General features: G+C 41.9%; 1 protein-coding gene across 3 annotated transcripts in view; it reads right to left on the bottom strand.

Moving 5' to 3' along the window:
• Positions 1–11,568: 11,568 nt before the first annotated feature.
• The window catches only part of LOC113654899 (probable C-mannosyltransferase DPY19L4), a 27,668-nt gene continuing 16,736 nt past the window's right edge, over positions 11,569–22,500 (bottom strand). For all 3 annotated transcript variants that reach the window (XM_047819830.1, XM_047819828.1, XM_047819831.1), the window contains 11 exons: positions 22,496–22,500; positions 22,016–22,117; positions 20,212–20,285; positions 19,949–20,107; positions 19,448–19,567; positions 17,889–18,009; positions 16,520–16,576; positions 16,342–16,424; positions 15,865–15,997; positions 14,309–14,467; positions 11,569–13,959 (listed from right to left, as the gene is read on the bottom strand). The exon at positions 22,496–22,500 is cut by the window's right edge and continues 127 nt beyond it. In XM_047819830.1, coding sequence (XP_047675786.1) covers positions 13,795–13,959; positions 14,309–14,467; positions 15,865–15,997; positions 16,342–16,424; positions 16,520–16,576; positions 17,889–18,009; positions 19,448–19,567; positions 19,949–20,107; positions 20,212–20,285; positions 22,016–22,117; positions 22,496–22,500 — 1,178 coding nt within the window. In that variant the 3' untranslated portion in view covers positions 11,569–13,794. The remainder of the gene's footprint in view (positions 13,960–14,308; positions 14,468–15,864; positions 15,998–16,341; positions 16,425–16,519; positions 16,577–17,888; positions 18,010–19,447; positions 19,568–19,948; positions 20,108–20,211; positions 20,286–22,015; positions 22,118–22,495) is intronic.

The following is a 22,500-nucleotide window of genomic DNA, read 5'->3' as shown; positions in this document are numbered from 1 at the left end:
ATCCAGTAGAACATTTTTGGGACATGGTAGAGATCCTCAAGAGATTCTTAGCATGAAGATGCACCTGAAAAATCTGCAGGAATTACGTGATAGGATCCTGCACATGATCTGGACCAGAATGTGAAAGGAACATTTCAAACATCTTGGGGAATCCATGTCAAGAAGGTTTGAGGCTGTTTGTATGGTTTTCGTTTGCTATAGTCAGATGCATCATGTTCAATTATCCGGGGCTGTCAAGTCATGCATTGAGAGTGACAGTCACTCATTTGGGACAGTCACTCTTTTGTCACGCTCTCCCTCCACACATTGTATTTCTCACGCAGATTTTTTTTTTTATTATTTATTAAATATTTAATAAGTCGCAGCCCCCAAAACGTATCAGCCCGCACCGCTGTCTCTATGGAACCGGGCAGGAATCAAGCGCGTCTCCCCTGGAGCTCTTAGTCGAGCCTGACACTTAACAGCCAATCAAAAGAAGAGGCTACACAACAGCCAATCAGAAAATAGCACTATTGTATCTGGGTAAGATTTAATGCAACAACCAATGAAAAAAAGCAGATCCTGGAATTGTTCAGCATCGTCCTCGTTCACCCACAGAGAAAACCACTGGAGCTGCGAGCATCACTTTGAGCACAGAGTAAGTCATGATCTCCTGCTGTAATGTTACAACAAATTCACAACTTGTTTGACAAACAGATGTTTCCCAGATAATCAGCATCAGTTTTTCATGAGTGTCTGTAACTTAGCCAACAGTTTTACAGCCTGTTCACTGACAACACCTGCTCAGAACAAGTAGTCTAGGCCAGTGGTTCTCAAACTGGGGGCCCTGAGATGGTGACAGGGGGCCCCGGCTTTATGACATTTTATAATATAATGAATTTATCATAAATTCTGTGTAATTAAATCTAAAAATACTAAGACTACTAACCAACAGCACTACATTGTATAATTTAATATGATTTGTTTAATTCAAATATTAATTTTTGGAATGTTTTATGTCATAAATTTTCTTGGGGGGGGGGGGGGGGGCTTTGCACACAAAGGGGGGCACACGCCAAAAAGTTTGAGAACCACTGGTCTAGGCTTAGTCATATTTTTGTTATCACACGATGACTGACATTTTGTCACATTAAACATCTCTCTCCAAATAGGCTTAATGATTTTATTAGCACTAAATAAATGAAAGTGTATTGCATCGTTAATGTTATAGGTCAAATTTAAAATCATGTCATATTTGATATCCTGGCCATGGATGCATTAATCATTGCATCTGTCTTTCAAAGATGTCAACTAAATTGCAACTAAGCGTTCTCTTAAAGGCCAGGTTGTAGGATGCTGGCCCAGAGAAGGTGGCGAAAAGGGTAGGCCCATTGTTGTGTTTGGGTGGAGGGTTGGAGATGTCACTCTTGCTTGTCTTCAAAATTTGAGAGTCCTGATGTTTCTAGAATTCAAGTGGAGTCAAACTGAACTGAACTGATTAGATATAGGGTTTTTTTTTACACCTGGTCACTTAATGTGTTTTCTGTGATCAGATAGCTATCCAATGGTAAAAAGACCAGGTCTAAATGCCCTCCGAAACGGTTTCGAGACTGATATAAATCCGATGGTACAAACCCCTTCAGGAGGAGGTCTGGGACGCATTTCAGATTAAACTGGACAGGTGTAAATGAATGTGGTTGTTCAAGCCACATACGTCAGCGCTATATTCCTCCCAAAAGGAAGTACGTCACTCACAGGTGACTCGCGAGTCATGCATCGCGCCAGAAACAAATATGTTTTCCCACCAGCGCTGGCTCCGATCTTTCACCCAGGTGTCTCGTTGGGTCTTAATATGCACTGCTGCCACCAGCGAACATGCAGCAAACAGTAAATGCAACCGCATACACCAAAGCGTGTTCCATTTCAATTACCCCAGAAATGAGGTAAAATATATCTGCATATTGGGAGGGAGCAGAAAGATCGGATCGATATCCGATTCGCCGAGACGCATTTATGTGGCCTAATGTAAATGGAACAGTTTTAGCAAATCAGATACTGTAGCTATGGGATCAGAGAAAACACATGAAGTGACCAGGTGTAAAAAGGCCCATAGATTCTTAAAGGCAGACTATAGAACTTATAAGGTCCCACAAGTAACACTGCAATGTCAGGACAGAAAGCAACCCATCAGGTCCAAGGAACTGACTGTGGATCTCTGTGTTCAAGCTGTGGAAAAGTCTGAATCTAGCAAAGCATAGATATACTGTACGGCTTTGAGTAACCATAAAAGCACAATCGGCTCAATCATTCTGAAAAACCAGGTGTTTGGCACAACCACAAACCTTTCTAGAGTTGGCTGTCTGAGCAAGTTGGGCATCTGTAAATAATGGCCTCGGTCTGGGTGGAAAGAAAGAATCGGACCGTCAATCTGAAAGCGCTTCAAATGGGTGCCGAAACTTTTGCGGATAAGAGATTTTCTGATTTTTGATTCATTCTTAACAAGAAACCCTAAAAGAACCATTACAATCAAATCCACAACACAATTAAAGAAGTGTACACAGTTTGCAGGTTTTTATGAGGTAAAAACTTATCAGATGTTTTTCCACCTTCAACCAATCACGTTCAAGTTTGATTCAGATTAACCCCAAATAAAGATCAGCTTTTTCTGTAGGATTTTTTTTTGCTTTTTTCAGATTTTTAAAGCCATGGTCTGTAAAGAGATTAATAATCATATACAGGATCTCACTGTCAAAAAAAAATCCACAACAACATTAGGTGTACCATGGAACACCTTGCAGACCATCATCAACAAGTCCTCAGTGACATTACATAGGACAACAGGACATACTGTAACTACAAAATAGGTGAAAGAACTAGAGAAAATCTTTTCATGGAGGCTACCAGGAGACCTACAGCATCATTAAAGGAGCTGCAGGAGTAACTGATGAGTCCTGGTGCCTTGTATTTTTGGGTTTTGTAGAAGGCTGGATAAATAGAAAAAAAAAGCATCCAAGCTCACCTAAATCACACCAAACCATGAGGAAAAATCTGCAAAAGTATACTGAGGGTGACTCTGTACTCTGTGCATAATTCTAAAGGATATCTTTTATGGAACAAAAACAAGACATGATATAAAGAGCAACACACTCATGGTGAAGCATCATGGTTATTAAGCTGCTTCTCTTTAGCTGGGACTGGAGCTGTAGTCAAGATAGAAGAAATAAAAAAAAGCTGAAGATGATGACAGCTGATGAAGAAGAAAAAAAACTCACCTTCCAGCATGATAACCAACGGGCCAAAGTACAAATCCAAGTCATCCAAGGAACAGCTTTAGAAAAAGATTAGACAAAGACAAAGCACTGGATTACAAGCAACATTCGCTTTAACAAGGTATTGCTCAAGGAGTGTGTACACTTATGTAGCTATGTTTTTCTTTTCTCTTTTTTTTCTTGCATTATTGGTTACTAAATTACACAAAAAATAGAAAAAAGATCTTTTGTGATTAATTTTCATGTGACTTCATTTTTTTACATCAGAAAAACCTGGTATTTGAACAAGAGTGTGTAGACTATTGATATCCTGCATATTCACCTGCACGTTTATGCAGTTTTCTCATCAACCAATAATGAGGCAGCAGAGCAACGCATAAAATCTTGAAGATACAGGTCAAGAGCTTCTGTTGATTTACACATCAGACATCAGAATGAAGAAAATCTGTGAAATCAGTGATGCTTGTTGTGGCTTCAGAAACTCCTGATCTCCTGGGATTTTCACACATAATTATCTCTAGAGTGTTAAAAATAAACAAACACGAAAATCTAGTATGTGGCGGCCCTGTGGGCGGAAACAGCTAGTCGATGGCAGAGATCCGAGAAGAAAAGCCGGACTGAAGTAACAGGAAACACATTCTAAGCTGAAATAGCCACTCGCTACAACTGTGGGGAGCAGAAAAGCATCTCAGCACTCTACTGCTTTTGTTCAATATTAGCTTGGTGTTCCTAATAAAGTGAGCATGAGCGTGTGTGTGTCTGTGTATGTGTCTGTGTGTGTGTGTGTGTGTGTGTGTGTGTGGCTGACATGTGCTTTCATAATCTGCAACAAGGTCGTGGTCCTGACTGCTCACAATAAACACACTCCCACACCCACACCCACACAAAGACACACAAATGAGCACACACACACACACACACACACACACACACACACACACACACACACACACACACACACACACACACACACAGAGTCTCAGGTGTGCTCTGAATACATAATATAAATATCAGGCTTTCACAGGCATTATCTACAGCACTCAACATTCCACACACACGCACACACATACACACACACACACACACACACACACACACACACACACACACATTCAGATATTTGAAGAGCAGACAATATGCAATATCAGCTTTGGAAATTCATCATTAAGACAGCTGTGTATCAGGAACATGCAAATTCTTCGTTTTCAATTCTTTAATTCATTCATTCTTTTATTTATTTCTAGATAACACCACCACCACCACCACCACCACCACCACCACCATCACCACCATCACCACCACGCACAGGGCCACTGATGCTTTCAGCACCGGAAGATTCTGTGAGATGCATATAAGGTGCTTCACTGCCTGAATGACAACAGGGAAGAGAGCAGATGTTATCTAATGTAGGGTGACAAACAATAATAAAGTACAGAGACAGAAGGAATGATGAGGAGAATGGAGGATGGAGAGAGAGAGAGAGAGAGAGAGAGAGAGAGAGAGAGAGAGAGAATGAACAGGAACACTGCTTTGCTTCAGTGACTCAGTGTGATGACTCACTGCCAAATCTCAGGAGGAATGAGACCATGCTGCGAGTCACTTATCACATATATAGCGCTCGTTATCACGTACACACTCATCACTGAAGTCTTGCATTCATCCGATCCGGTGATTCCCTTCCATCGCTTCCCAGTTAGTGGTTAGTAACTGTATATTGTAAGCATTGTATTGAATTATTATTATCATCAGTAGTAGTAGTATTGTTACACCATTATATTACAATGTTTACCGTTATAGCACAAAGAAGACAGACCGGTGCGATAAATCACCATAGAATGATCCATATTACACACACACACACACACACACACACACACACACACACACACACACACACACACATATATATATATATATATATATAAACCAGTATCCCAACCAGTATCCGGGTTCCACTGAAGCCACCCAATTAGCAAAAGGCACAAGCTACACTATTTAGCGGTCAAGGCTAACAGGAAATGGAGTGTTCGTTTCTGTTAACAGATATTTTCCTACCAATGTAGCAGTATATTTGTGACAACATTCAGTTTGAATCTTTTCTCCAGCTTCCATCATGTCAGCATCAGTGACGTGATCTATTCTGTACAAACCTTGGCAGGATAGATCATCTTCTTCAGCCTTTACAGACACTAACTGTGAAATGCAGCACTGATTTATGTGACGTAAAAGACTAGATAGAGCAAGAACGCAGAGGTGTTTGTCTAAGTAGCCTGTTATAATGCTGAATTCTCAAATTCCCACTGAAGAAAAGCTGTAGTAATTTCTAATACGGTTTTGTTTCAATAGCAACAGCTCATTCACACACACACACACACACACACACACACACACACACACACACACACACACACACACACACACACACACACGTGTTTTGGATATAATTTAAGACTGATAATAATTAGTGGTGGTTCAAGCGGTTAAGGCTCTGGGTTCATCATTGGGGTTCAAGCCCCACCACTGCCAAGCTGCCACTGTTGTGCCCTTAACCCTCTCTGCCCCAGCGGTGCAGTATCATGACCGACCCTGTGCTCTGACCACAACCTCCAAAGTAGGGATATGCAAAGAAAGAATTTCTGTGCTGTAATGTATATGTGACAAAATAATGGCTTCTATAAATAATTGTATTGCATAAGAAATTAATAGTCAATTTTAATAATTATATTTTATTTCCTGGGGGAATTAATGTGCAAAACATACAGTATATTCTGCTCAATAATGACAAATTAATAAAGCATGAAGAATAAAGAACAAATAACAGAGCACTTGTCACCAGCTGTAATTACAGACTTCAGCCCATCTGTTGCGATTCATTGGATCAGTCAAAGTCACCGACTGGCTGAAAACAGCTAAATATTCCCAGCTAACAGTGTTGAATAGAGAAACAGAGCATGTTTAACAAACTGTGCATGGGGAAAAGATTAGCTTTAGCCAAAAACTGTACACCGATTTGACAAACAAAGAAAATGTGCCTAATAAAGTGGCCTTTTCGATATAAATACATAGTTCAGTACAAATCAAAATTTAGAATCAAAAGTGGTATCAGAGTAAACATAAGGCATACAAGCACATTGGTTCTTCATCTGATTATAAGCAGGCAGTTGGTTTATTAGTAGATGCTGCATGTTGATTGGCTGGATCATTGACAATTGATAATTATTCATCTTCTTATTTGGATGATGAATGTTGATTTGACTGGATTAGTAGATTATGAAGCCAATTTAACTGCATACTGCTTTCTGACTAGCTGGATTTGGGGATTATTCATTCATTCATTTTCTACCGCTTATCCGAACTTCTCGGGTCACGGGGAGCCTGTGCCTATTTCAGGCGTCATCGGGCATCGAGGCAGGATACACCCTGGACGGAGTGCCAACCCACACACACACACTCTCATTCACTCATTCACTCACACACTACGGACAATTTTCCAGAGATGCCAATCAACCTATCATGCATGTCTTTGGACCGGGGGAGGAAACCGGAGTACCCGGAGGAAACCCCCGAGGCACGGGGAGAACATGCAAACTCCACACACACACAAGGCGGAGGTGTGAATCGAACCCCCAACCCTGGAGGTGTGAGGCAAACGTGCTAACCACTAAGCCACCGTGCCCCCTGGGGATTATTCATTTAAATTCTATTTATTTGTATGCCGCTTTTAACGATTCACATTGTCTCAATGCACTTTTACAGAAGTATAGCAAGAGAATAAAAACTGGAAAGTTCTAAATTTATTTGCTATTTATCTCTAACATCTATCTCTAATGAGCAAACCTGAGGTGACGGTGGAGAGGAAAAACTCCCTGAGAACTCCCTGAGAAAGAAACCTTGAGAGGAACCAGACTCAGAAGTGAACCCCATCCTCATTTGGGTGACACCGGACAGGAAATAATGTCAATGTAAATAACGTCCTTTTGATTATAACATCCTTTTTTCTCTCATTGTGGTCACTGATTGTTGATTGGCCGAATTAGTGGTTTATGAAGTTCAGTTGGATGCTCGAGTGGATACTGTTTGGATTAGGGGATTATGAAGCTTGGTTTGTTTAGTGGATACTGTGTGCTTAATGGCTGGATTATGGGAATATGTCAGGCTGCTTTATTGAATACTTGTTAATTAGTTGGTTTAGAGAATTATAAAGTGCTCCAGATTGCTTTAGTGAGGATTTCTTGCTAACTGGCTTGATTAAAGGATTACGACAAACATTTGTGTACTTTAAGAGATGCTGGGTGCTGATTGTCTGGATTAGGAGATTATGAAACTCAGATGGTTGTTTAGTGAAAGCTCTGTATGGTATATATTGATAATGCATGTTGATTGGCTAGATTAGGCGACTATGAAGCCCACTTGGTTTATTTAATTGATGCTGTGTGCTGATTGGGTGGATTATGAAATGATGAAGCCCAGTTGACCTCTTTAGTGTGTACCGAATGCTGATTGGCTGGACTAGTGCATCATGAAGTTCAGTTGGCTGCAGAAGATGTAGAAGATGCTCTGTACTGACTGGTTGGAGCTGAGGATATGGGTTATGACACCCAGTTGGTTTATTTAATATACACTGTTTGTTAATTTGATAGATTAGAGATTTATGAAGCCCATTTGGTTTATTTTTGTCGATACTGCATGCTGATTGGCTAGACTGTTGTTTGGGATAAGGAAGACCACTTAGATGAATTAGTAGATGCTGCATGATGATTTGCTGGATTATTGGATGCTATACTATACAATTGATATCTTTGAGAAGAAAAAAACAAAGCATAAACATTGCCGTGTATAGTATATACTTATGTATGTAGACATTTGTAATACATGTATGGAGCTATTGGTTATGGAGAAAAAAATATTTCTGCCTGTTTTTTTTTTTGTTGTTGTTGTTTTTTTGCATTGCCATTTGGTTATGACATGCCACTTATTTTATTCTGATAGAAGCAGCATTAATATGTCGAGATTTTTCCTCCCTCATATAATGGGACTGGGTTCAAGGACCTGCTGCACATGACAGCTGATTAATTCAATTTCTTGCTGGAGGATGATAGGACCTCTGTCCAAGCACGACACACAGCAGTTGCGATAATCTCTGTCTCCCTTCATCTTCTTCTCCACCTGGTTGTGATAGGGTTCAGATTTTACATCAGAATGGAATTTGAGATCCATCACTTAGCAGTTTTTAATCAATATCCTTCACAGAATGTGGAATACTTCCATGGGATTATTGTTATTTAAGCCATGCTACTGAATGTTTTTTATTGGTGTCAAACATGGAATATTTCAGTCGATATGTAAAGTATGTAAATCTCCACAAAATGTATGTCTTTTAACAAATTAAAGCAAAAAGCATTCATTAGAGGCATCATGGGATTTGACTGTGTTGAAGTTGGAGAGATGAAGCTCCGTGTTTTTAAGGTTTAAGGAGCCTCCTTGTGTTTAAACCTGTTACTGCAAATTAGTATAATGTTTCACATTTTTATTAGTACAGTAATACCTCAAGATAAGAGTTTAATTCTTTCCGTGAACTTGCTCGTATCTCAATTTGCTCGTATCTCAAAGCAATTTTCCCCGTTTAAGTTAACTGAAATCCCATTAATCCGTTCCAGCTCGCGAAATTCCACTCCCGCCAGATATTGTATAAAAACATACAGTAATAAAAGAGAATGTTAAAAAAATAAAGTGGTTTTACTATAAAGTGGATCATTTACCTTGGAGATCAGACGACTTGAGCTAACGGAAGATGTGCACGGAGATTGAGGGAGGAGTAAACAGGCGGAGGAGTTAGGAGGGATTTTGTACGTATGTACACTTTCACTTTCGTTCACTTACTCTCTGCTGTACACTCTTAATGCTACTTTACTCTTAAATGCAACTTAACTAAACTTCACTAAAATATTGAACTTAACTGAAATTCTCTTGAATTAACTGTTGTTGTGGGTCTCTGTTCAGTGGCGTCAGCGGCTCGGATGTTCGTATCTCACACGTGGTTGTTGGGGATTGTTGGGGATCTGGGGATCTCAAAAATTTGTTCGTATCTCAAGGCAAAAATTTGGTCGAATCACAGCTCGTATCTCAAAAAAGTCGTATGTCAATGCACTCGTATCTCGATTCATCCCTGTACTTGTACTCCATATGGACTTTGGTTGCACCATATGATTAGACTCACTAGTTCTCACCATCCTTATATCAAGGGTTCTGATATCAGCAAACAATCCACAATAGGGTGGTGTAATTAAAAAGGGATAATTTGCCTTTCCCAGAACAACACAACCCAAAGTCTTTTATACAAACTCTTATACTACGGAAAAGGGCTGCTGATTATCATTTACAACATTATTTTTATTTTTATTTTTTTATTTAAACCATTTAAAGTTACATTTAATATTGTGAAATTTTCACCCACTTCCACTAACGTTAAACCTCTCCGACCGGAAACCTCCACCATGTCATATAGATGTTTAGATCATTTTTTGTTTTTAAATTAAACAACACATTTTGTCGCAACCTGTTTAATATCAGCTTTAGATTTTTCCGATCGTACATCATACAAGCTGCTTGTTACTATAGCAACAATAACGCATCTAAATGAGCACTGTTTCTACAAACCTGCGATGACCGTCTAATCTGTTGTTATGGAGGTTTCGACACCATCAGTTAAGAGATTTGAACACCCTTGTGGTGTAAAGCTCAAATCATAGAGATGAAAAGAGTACAGAAGAATAAAAGTCTGTATTAAACAGAATCAGATCATTTCAGCTTGTACTGTATAAGACTGAGGAGTCAGAGCGTCAGCTTAAACCTACTGATGTGTATAGCTACGTTCCTGTGACCATCTACAGTTCACAACAGAATATCACATGATCACGCAGACTGAGGAGAGCATTTTAGCAGCAGCAGCAGCAGCAGCAGCAGCAGGTTTGTACAGAATTGCAACAAAGCACTTTTCCTGTGCTCCTGTTACAATCACGTGTTCTCAGGGTGGGGACACAAGCGGTAAACCCCGTCCCAATGAAGCATGGATCTAAACTAACATGGGAACAACAAAGTGAAAAGGCACAAACATGAGAACTATTATACAGGACACTTTCACCAAGCTTCATCATCTGCATACACACCTGGGATTCTGTCTTACTGTCTGTCTTACTGTCTGTCTTACTGTCTGTCTTACCGTCTGTCTTACCGTCTGTCTTACCGTCTGTCTTACCGTCTGTCTTACCGTCTGTCTTACCGTCTGTCTTACCGTCTGTCTTACCGTCTGTCTTACCGTCTGTCTGCCTTTCCCTCCCTCCCACCCTTTGTCCATCCGTGTTTCCCTCCCTCCCTCCCCCTTCTCTCTGTCTGTCTCTCCCTCCCTCTATATCTGTCTGTCTGTCTCTCCCTCCCTCCCTCCATCTCTGTCTGTCTGTCTCTCCCTCCCTCCCTCCATCTCTGTCTGGCTGTCTGTCTGTACCTCCCTCCTTCCTTGTCTCTCTTTCTGTCTGTCTGTCTGTCCCTCCCTCTGTCTCTCTCTCTGTCTCTGTCCCTCCCTCTCTCTGTCTCTGTCCCTCCCTCTGTCTCTGTCCCTCCCTCTGTCCCTGTCCCTCCCTCTGTCCCTGTCCCTCCCTCTGTCCCTCCCTCTGTCTCTGTCTCTGTCCCTCTCTCTGTCCGTCTCTGTCTGTCTCTCGGTCTCCCTGTTTGTCTCCCGGTCGGTCTCCCTGTCTCTCTGTCTGTCTCCCGGTCGGTCTCCCTGTCTCCCGGTCTCTCTGTCTTCCTGTCTGTCTCCCGGTCGGTCTCTCTGTCTTCCTGTCTGTCTCCCGGTCGGTCTCCCTGTCTCTCTGTCTTCCTGTCTGTCTCCCGGTCGGTCTCCCTGTCTCCCGGTCGGTCTCCCTGTCTCCCGGTCGGTCTCCCTGTCTCCCGGTCGGTCTCCCTGTCTCCCGGTCGGTCTCCCTGTCTCCCGGTCGGTCTCCCTGTCTCCCGGTCGGTCTCCCTGTCTGTCTGTCCGACTTGCAATATTAAAAGACAAATAAAAAAAAAAGAATCAAATAAGAGAACAGGTGAGGGAGAAAAAAAGCACAGAAATAAAACAGTGATAAAAAAAAGTGTCATGATAAAAGCTTGTTGATCCAAACCGTGACTCATTTCCATATTCATCACGGCTGCAGATACGCAGTTCTCTTTTATCTATTCATCAGCTTCATCATTACAGGGTCTTGTAATGAGCTAAAAATGTAAATGTTATCTGCTGACACGGATACGGGAAGAGTCCGAGTCTCAGACAAGTGCACAGATCTGTTCAAACAATTCATCGGTGTGTATTAGCATAAGTTATAGGAAGACACAAACTAAATGCAACAGCAGCAACTGTCAACTATTTGCACCATATTCAAGACAGACATGGCATTTAAGCGTCAATGCTTTTTCCAACAAGCACAGAGTTTTCCAACACTTTTTTTTTCTGTAAGAAAATACTACATCACACTATATTGCATCAGATCACGTTGAAATGACTCTTAATGAAATTGCATTGAAATGTTGGCTGCTGTACTGAACTACTACTAGTTACTCTTGCTTTTAACCCGAGCTCCATTAACCACAGTTATCACAACTTACATAGATAAAATCAAAACAGAAAAAAAACTACAAACTTGCGTATAAGGAAGCCTAATGGCAGAAGAAGGGGTGTCGATATGTTTAGACGAAATAACACGTTTAAAGGTAATTGCTTTAAGACGTTTGCAAACAAATCTGCATAATTCATACTTGCTGAGATGAGAAGTTTTACGTAACAAGAAAACATCTAATGTAATGGCTGAAGTTATGGATGTAATTATTCGATCACATATTTATACTGATTTTCATTCATGTATAAGATCAGCAGTTTTACCCAGAGCTTTAACCACTGATCCACTTCTCCGTTTATTGATGAAAGTGCCATTAGACTTCCTTTAAATAAGTTCTATCCATCAGTTGGTGGATGGACGGTACAGTACAAATAAGTTATATGCACTTGTAATGTATCAGTCAGAAAATAAAACGTCTGCATGGTCACGATGGTTCTATCGAGATGCTGAGCAAAGTTGTTATAACAGAAGAAGGAAATAAAAATAAAAGTGGTATCAGGTTAACGTACAGGTTTTTAACACTTGGACAACATTATCAGCCAGAGCTTAGCAAGTTCCTTCTCTTTCAAAAGGCATATGACATGATGCAGTGTTTACAAAAGAAAAGCGTATGCAAATTCCAACGATTAGGCAGTCACAGAGCCGGCCTGCACCACCCACGATTCCCTCCGACGACGCAACTCCTTTCTGGAAGGTCTTTTCATATCCTGACAGCAGCAAAAAGCTTTCGAACACTGCCACCACAGGGCTGTGTATTCACCACCAATAGCTCAGAGGCAGCAGTTTAGATGCTGAACAGGTCCTGTGACTGGATCCCTGAACAGATCTGTGACACACACACATATACACACACACACACACACATCCACACACAACGCGGTACTAAAGGTCATTGTGCATAACTGCAAGATGATGTAAGAACCATTTACAATCCGTTCTCCAATCCAATAGTATGGGGGTTCAGCAGATCAGTAACACAGCGCTAGCTCAGGAGTGGTGAAGGAGAAAAGAAATAAAGTGAAGACATACAGTGTTGCTCCAACATACCGGATGACAGAATTGACTGTAGACATTAAGAATGGATGGGGATGAAGAAGCTGACTGTAGATATTGGAACTGGAAGGGAATGACGGAGTTGGCTGTAGACACTGGGATTGGACACTGCGAGATGGTGGAGTCTACTGTAGACATGGGGACATTGGGATTAGAAGGGGATGACGGACATGACTGTAGACATGGGGACATTGGGATTAGAAGGGGATGACGGACATTACTGTAGACATGGGGACATTGGGATTAGAAGGGGATGATGGACATGACTGTAGACATGGGGACATTGGGATTAGAAGGGGATGATGGACATGACTGTAGACATGGGGACATTGGGATTAGAAGGGGATGATGGACATGACTGTAGACATGGGGACATTGGGATTAGAAGGGGATGACGGACTTGACTGTAGACATTGGGATTGGAAGGATATGGTGGAGTTGACTGTAGACATTGGGATTGGAAGGGAATGACGAGTTGGCTGCAGATATTGGGATTAGAAGGGGATGACGGACTTGACTGTAAACGTTGGGATCGGAAGGGGATTGTGGAGTCGACTGTAGATATGGAATTGGAAGGGGATGGCAGACTTGACCGTAGACATTGGGATTGCAAGTGAACGGCTGATTTGATTCGCTAGCTGTGGAAACCGGAAGAAAAAACAGTGTTGACAATATAGAAAATAGTATTAGCGAGTGTTAGACATTGAGAATAAAAGGTAATGAAGGCATGGAGTTGACTGTGCAGACATTGAGTTTGGAAGGAACTGATGGAGTTGATTTGGTTCCTGGAAGAGGATTTGCTTGGAGTTGACTGTGATCTTCAGCACTGATGACAGCAGATGTCAGTACTGGAAGGAGATGACCGAGTTGACTTTGTAGACATGGTAGGAGCGGTTCCAGAAAACTCGTGTGAAGTAGTTGGTGTATGGAGAGTAGTTCATTTTTATCTGGTGACAGAATCGCCCGTGCTTGGAAAAAGTGTACATTTCCCCTTGGTCATACACCACCTAGTGGAGAACAGAGAAATAACACACAAGAAAATAAATATAAAAGATCTTCTAGGACAAAACAACCTACGCAGCCCTTCATTTAATATTAAAATCATTTAAATGAACAGAGCATAAAGAGCTACATTCTTTTAAAACTAAAAATACACCAAAAAAATCCTACTGGGAAAATCTGAATCACTGTTAATAACACATTAATCATAGTCATACGTCCACTTATAAGATTTTACCAGTTTTAAGTGCTTTCTTATTTGTATATTGATAAAGTTTGGATTTCTTTTTTTTTGTGCAATGACCATTTCAAGTAATTAATAATTCAATATGTACAAATAGAAGTAATTTGACGCACGTGGCCGTTTGCGTAGTCGAGCAGGTCTTTGATTCTGCAGCTTCTGTCGGGACTCATCTCGTTACACAGCTCCTCTTCGATGATGACGTAACTTGACTTCTGAGCTGTCAGCAGCTTATAGACATCTTCGGCAGAGCGCATGGCATACACCTGATACGTCTGCAACAAATCACACACCGCAAAAAGTCACACACACACACACACACACACACACACGGGGGAAAAAAATTGGCCAAACTGTTCAATGTTTCTGTCATGATATTCAGCTTGTTAAATTTTGATGCCTAACCTTTAGCCAATGAGGGTTGATCTTAAACAGATTGGCTTCTAGAAAACTATTGATCAGATCAAACTTCCCAAAATGGTACCAGTCAAACAAAATACCATCATTACTTACAAACTGTTCCACACACACACACACACGCACGCACGCATACAAACACGCACACACACGCACGCACACAAACACGCATACACGCACGCTCGCACGCGCACACGAAAGAGATGAGCGGACAGTGGAGAGAGAGAGAGAGAGAGAGAGAGAGAGAGAAGTGTGCATTATATATTATACATAACATTAAATATTAGTAATATAAATGTTATATATTCATTGACACTTTTTTTAATTATTAATTTTATTTTTAGGGAGGCACGGTGGCTTATTGGTTAGCACGTTCGCCTCACACCTCTAGGGTTGGGGGTTTGATTCCCACCTCCGCCTTGTGTGTGTGGAGTTTGCATGTTCTCCCCGTGCCTCAGGGGTTTCCTCCGGGTACTCTGGTTTCCTCCCCCAGTCCAAAGACATGCATGGTAGGTTGATTGGCAACTCTGGAAAATTGTCTGTAGTGTGTGAGTGTGTGAGTGAATGAGAGTGTGTGTGTGCCCTGTGATGGGTTGGCACTCCGTCCAGGGTGTATCCTGCCTCGATGCCCGATGACGCCTGAGATAGGCACAGGCTCCCCGTGACCCGAGAAGTTCGGATAAAAGCGGTAAAAAAAATGAATGAATTTTATTTTTAGAATATTTTTATTTAATTTCTTTTTCTTTCTTCTGATTTTATCTATTATTTCCCATATGGATGCATTTTCAATATTGCATGTAAATAATCCTGCCAATAAATTACTCTTAAATTCATTCATTCATTCATTTTCTACCACTTATCGAACTTCTCGGGTCACGGGGAGCTGTGCCTATCTCAGGCGTCATCGGGCATCGAGGCAGGATACACCCTGGACGGAGTGCCAACCCATCGCAGGACACACACACACTCTCATTCACTCACACACACACACTGCAATTTTCCAGAGATGTCCATCAACCTACCATGCATGTCTTTGGACCGGGGGAGGAAACCGGAGTACCCGGAGGAAACCCCCAAGGCACGGGGAGAACATGCAAACTCCACACACACAAGGTGGAGGCGGGAATCGAACCCCCAACCCTGGAGGTGTACGTGCTAACCACTAAGCCACCGTGCCCCCCTACTCTTAAATTTATAATGAAAAAAACAGAGGGAAAGAGAGAGAGAGAGAGAGAGAGAGAGAAAGTAGACTTACACTCTCTGTTCTCTGCAGCAGGCTGAGGTCTGCGTAGAGCGGGAGACTGGCAACCGGCCATCCCGTACACACCTTCAACGTTCCAGACAGCGCAGGACTCGCGGCGAACACGGCCGAGAGCGGAGCCTGACTCCTAACAGAAAAAGGAGAAAAAGAAAAAAAAAACAGAGAGAGTGAAAGTTTTATATATATACACACTAGCATATAACTTTCTGTATACAGTTTTCCCATTACAGATTTATCTCTGATTGTTACTCAGTACTGATGATACAGCTCCCTTCTATAAATGTTTCCCACACGTTTGTGTCACGCTTTCACCAAACAAACCTATTGCTTTAAGAACTCTGCGGAACTTATCAGACTGAGCTCATTAATAGAAACCTTGCATCTGCACTTCCCTTAAAGTTGCTTTTACAGAAACGTAATCAACACGTTCTGAGCTGCACAATGAGAGAGCAAGTGGTAATTAATGCTCACCTAATCCAGTTCATGAGCTCCACTGTATCAGGATCATAAAACTCCTGAACCTCTGTAAGCTCTGTCAGTACGCGTGGGAAATACTGCAGAGATAATAACAGCACATCATTTAATGGTAAACTCAGAGAGCTTATAAATAACTCCATATGTAGTGCAGGTCAGTAAGACACAACTTTACCTCTCTCCATAAGCTGAAGCCGATGATGGTCGGCACGGCGGTGCTCAGGATGAGTGCCTAATGACAAAAACAGCCATTTTTACCATGGATTAAAAAACTACCATCCATTCATCCATCCACCAAAATCTCTCCCATACACAGAATACACAAGCAACCACTAATGACCAAAAAGGATCCATTAAAACATGCATATCGCCACCCATTAAAGATAATTATGCAGTCATCTCTCCATCCAACCATCCACCTATGCACTAATCCATCCATTCACTAGCCAACCATCTATACACACCATTAACACCCACCAAATCTCATCCATACATACAATTACCCAAAAAAACAATAATCCAGGCATCCATCCACTGAACCTACTAAACCATCATCCATCCACCCACTGAACCAACATCCATCCACCCACTGAACCAACATCCATCCAACAACTGAACCAACATTCATCCATCCATCCACCCACCGAACCTACTGAACCAACATTCATCCATCCATCCACCCACCGAACCTACTGAACCATTATCCATCCACCCACTGAACCTACATCCATCCATCCATCCACTGAACCTACTAAACCAACATCCATCCATCCATCCACCCACTGAACCTACTGAACCATTCACCCACTAAACCAACATCCATCCATCCACCCACTAAACCTACATCCATTCATCCATCCATCCACTGAACCTACTAAACCAACATCCATCCACCCACTAAACCAACATCCATCCATACATCCACTGAACCTACATCCATCCATCCATCCATCCACTGAACCAACTAAACAAACATCCATACATCCACTGAACCTACATCCATCCATCCATCCACCCACTGAACCTACTAAACAAACATCCATCCATCCATCCACCCACTGAACCAACATCCATTTATCCATTAACCCACTGAAACCTTTCATTCAACCATCTAAATATTTATCAAACAATACATCACAGTCAGCCATGCATTCATCCAAATATCCTGCACTCAACCATCTCTACACCTAACTACCAATTCAACCAGTGTTATTAATTATCAACCCATTCCTCCACTCAATCAGTTCAGCCCTCCATCCATATACACAACTATCCAACCATCAGTCCATCCAACATCCCTCCACCCATCCAAAACACCACCCATATTTCCAAACATGCAACTAACCACCTACTTATTGCCCTACATTTTTTGGGCAATAAAATTACCATCACAACCATCCAGCCTCCCAATGATCCATCCTCAAATCATCCACCCTTACAACCAAAAATCCTCACAACCATCCATCCATCCACACAAGCATCCACCATCTTAACTCTCCCAATCCGAAACATCCATCCATCATCCCAGGCATCCACCCACTCACCAGCACTACAGGATGGACAGACTTGAGTCTGACCCATCTTAAGACAGTCATCCAGAGATCTGGTGAACACACACCAAATGCAGTGAACATACACACGTATGGGGTCCAAAGATACTTTAACCTGCAGAGGAGAAGAAGCAAAACACAGAGACAGGAAAGCAAAGGTCAGGTCAAACTTAAATCAGCACTAATATTCAGATTCTATAACGGGTTAATGAGGTCAATTCTAACCTTGGTTTGTAATTAATCTCTCTACTGAACATTAGGACGCAGTTGCCCTACGATATTAGTAAAAGACAACTTGAATTGAAAAACCTTATAATATCCGAAGACAAATCTAAGATCACTTCCATCACTTATCATTGGTAAAAAGATGTTAACTAAACGCAGGATAATTTAAGAGAGAAGGAGCAGTCAGCACATACAGTATGTCTCAAGGCACAGTCACTGTCTGTGTTCATTCTGGGGGTCACTTTTAGTCATCTTTTCATAGATAGTCTTGCTGGAGTCTCTGCCTGCACACAGTCTACATCGGGTATCACCAAATGGCGGACTGCGGTCCGGATCCGGACCGAGTGACGGGTCTGCCGGACCGGTTAAAATTCTAATATTATCATACTGTATTAAGCATCTTCTTATTATAATCTAATATTATAAGATTATACAAGCTCTTTGATATTAATAAAAAGATAAATCTTTCGTTCATGTGCAGTTAATCTAGTTATTACGACAGGAGCGTCATCAAAAGCCAAGCCAATCAAATCGATTGTTTCTGTTCCACAGGAGCATGAGACTGGCACTAACCCCATTTAAGCCAAGATTCTAACTGCTGGCAGGACAGTCACATGTCCATGTCTCTCACTAGGAACGGAAGATGGAAAGGGAGAAAGGAGAGGTGGAAAAGAGAGGAAAAATGGAGCTGCTCAAAGCTCTGCACTTTTCTTTTATTCAGTAAATTCTGCCCTGTTCTATTTTACCTGCAATGTTCTTTTGCCTAATGCTCCTGTGTTATTAATGTAGTTAAAGTTTAATAAAGGGGAAGCTCAAAAGTCTTTCGTTTAATTTTTTTCTTAAAGATTAAAAGCACTTTTATTTTATTCGAAAGATTCTGAATGTTTTACATTACTCGGAATATAGGCCCTAAGTTCAGGCTGCACAAAGCTGTGTTTGTACTTTTTATTTATTTTATTCAGAAGAAATTCAGTGTCTGTTGTCTGTTACTTGACATGTAGTAAAGACGACTACAGGATTGTTTTCCGTTCAAGTGCCATACAAGTTCAGACTTTGAAAATACTTAATTAATTAATTTAACAATAAATGATATAGAAATGTATGTGCGTTATTGATTTTATTAACATGAGGGTGCGATATTTTAAGTGACAATATAAGATACGGACAGACAGACTCCCTCCCTCGCTCCATCCCTCCCTCCCTCACACCAACACTCCAGTGGACAGGACATCTTAAAACACTTAGTGCTTAATTAGAGGACATAGTGCATGTTGTAAGTAAGTGTGTATTATATTAATTGGGACTAGTGCTTCAAATGGTGTGCATACCCCTGAAACAGCATGGCCAGAGCTCCGAACAGCATTGTGTGGAACACGTGGTAGATCACCTCCGGTCGCTCCCCGATCCGCCCGTCCTCCATCTGCACGCTGCCCATCGCTCTCTCACCACTGCACACCCAACAGCACATTATACATATTACTCTGATGTTCTGCCCTAAAGCAGATATTGTTACCTTTCACATCTTTATAATCTTCTTCCATATCTAACTTTTTTAGCATCTGGTATTTGCCCATCGTAACGGTGCACACTTCCATGATGTTCAGTGTTTAGCCCTTTATCAACACCCAGGTTTTCACGTGCAAAAAGCACTTTGTTTAATTTATGATTCTGTTGCTAAGCAACTAGCTGTAACATTATAACACCACATCGTTTCACACTGTACAAGTCTGGGGACAAAATCCTGGTTTCAATTGATAACGATGAGTTAAGCACGGTGTGAAAAACTCCCTGAACATGATGAGATTTTAAGCGCAATGCACTGAGTAGACCTGAGTCTCCTGTAGATGGTCTGCATGATTGACAGCAAGCAGATGACCAGCACGAGCAAATAAAAAGGCAGGACAGAAGTGTGAGTGAGACGCAGGAAGAAGTCCTGGCCCGGAGCCTGGAAACCATCGTCACATAGCAGCAGGTTGGGGATAAACTCTCTAAAATAAATAAATAAAAAGCACAAACATGAAGCAAACTGTTGCAGTAATTAGAATTAAACAGTTTTTACTGAAGACATAAGAGAGTCTGGAGCTTTACTCACGTTGTCGAGTTTAAGCCAAACCTGATTTCCAGGAACTTCAAGATGAAGTCACTCTGATTGACTGGAAAAATTCTCTAGAAGAGGAAAAAGTAAAATGAAACTTATTTTTAGGAAAAAAAAATTAAGACAGTTCAAGACACACACATATATACACACACAGACACACACACAGACAGGCAGACACACAGACACACACACACACACATACACACAGACACAGACACAGACAGACACACAGTCACAGACAGACACACAGTCACAGACAGACACACAGTCACAGACAGACACACACACAGACACACAGACAGACAGACAGACAGGCAGACACACAGACAGGCAGACACACAGACACACACACACATACACACAGACAGGCAGACACACAGACACACACACACATACACACACACAGACACACACACACATACACACAGACAGGCAGACACAGACAGACACACAGTCACAGACAGACACAGACAGACACACAGTCACAGACAGACACACAGTCACAGACAGACACACAGTCACAGACAGACACACACACATACACACAGACAGACAGACACAGACAGACACACAGTCACAGACAGACACACAGTCACAGACAGACACACAGACAGGCAGACACACAGACAGGCAGACACACAGACAGGCAGACACACAGACAGGCAGACACACAGACAGGCAGACAGGCAGACACAGACAGACACACAGTCACAGACAGACACACAGTCACAGACAGACACACAGTCACAGACAGACACACACATACACACACACAGACAGGCAGACACACAGACAGGCAGACACACAGACAGGCAGACACACAGACAGGCAGACACACAGACAGGCAGACACATACACACAGACAGGCAGACACATACACACAGACAGGCAGACAGACACACACACACATACACACAGACAGGCAGACACAGACAGACACACAGACACACACACACACACAGACAGGCAGACACAGACAGACACACAGACACACACACACACAGACACACACACACACACAGACACACACACACACACAGACACACACACACACACGACACACACACACACGACACACACACACACGACACACACACACACATGACACACACACATGACACACACACACATGACACACACACACATGACACACACACACACATGACACACACACACATGACACACACACGACACACATGACACACACAGACACACACAGGCAGACACAGGCAGACACAGACACACACAGGCAGACACAGACACACACACAGACACAGACACAGACACAGACAGACACACACACAGACAGACACACACACAGACAGACACACACAGAGACCCACATACACACAGACACACAGACACACAGACACACAGACACACACACACACACACAGACACACACACACACAGACACACAGACACACACACACACAGACACACACACACACAGACACACACACACACACAGACACACACACACACAGACACACACACACAGACACACACACACAGACACACACACACAGACACACACACACACACACACACACACACACACACACACACACACACACACACACACACACACACACACACACACACACACAGACACACACACAGACACACAGACACAGACACACAGACACAGACACACAGACACAGACACACAGACACAGACACACACACAGACAAACTTCGTTTGGATTAATCCAACGGCTTTCCTCTTTTCATTTAGTTCGAGTTGTTTAAAAAAGCCACAACATCCACATTCTCCACTTCAGCTGCTGGGTCTGACCTTGATCAGGTAGTTGTAGGTGATGCTTGCAGTGAAGACTAAGTAAAGGTGTAGCACAATCTTCATCAGTCTCGCTACCAGCGGGCCCATCTTCAGTTTTTGCTAAAATAAAAAAATTCATGAGCAAAATAAACAGAGCAGTAAACAAAAAGTACCAAGATTCCTCTGAATCCTTTTGCCATACTTGTTTACCCCTAGTCTAATAATCAGAAACAACACTAGAGACCTGCTATGTGCTTCTCAGGAAAAATACTAACTGTATGCAGATTTAAACATGTGGGCGTGGCCTAAACCTGAAGTCCCACCCATCTACATTTGTGCTGTATTAATAGTGTTTTTAATTAAACAGCATATTGTTGTATTATTGCATTAGATAGAATGAAATCCTTTTACACGATACAGCGTAGACTTTAACTCCCTCATTTTACTGGTGAAAATGAATCCTTAGTAAGATCTAGAAGAATTTGCCGGTTCTTGTACCTGCA

The sequence above is a fragment of the Tachysurus fulvidraco genome, chromosome 10, assembly GCF_022655615.1.
Source record: "Tachysurus fulvidraco isolate hzauxx_2018 chromosome 10, HZAU_PFXX_2.0, whole genome shotgun sequence".
In the NCBI taxonomy this organism is placed as follows: Eukaryota; Metazoa; Chordata; class Actinopteri; order Siluriformes; family Bagridae; genus Tachysurus; species Tachysurus fulvidraco.
The sequence above is the reverse complement of the archived record's forward strand: the minus strand, read 5'-3'. Positions and strand labels throughout refer to the sequence as shown.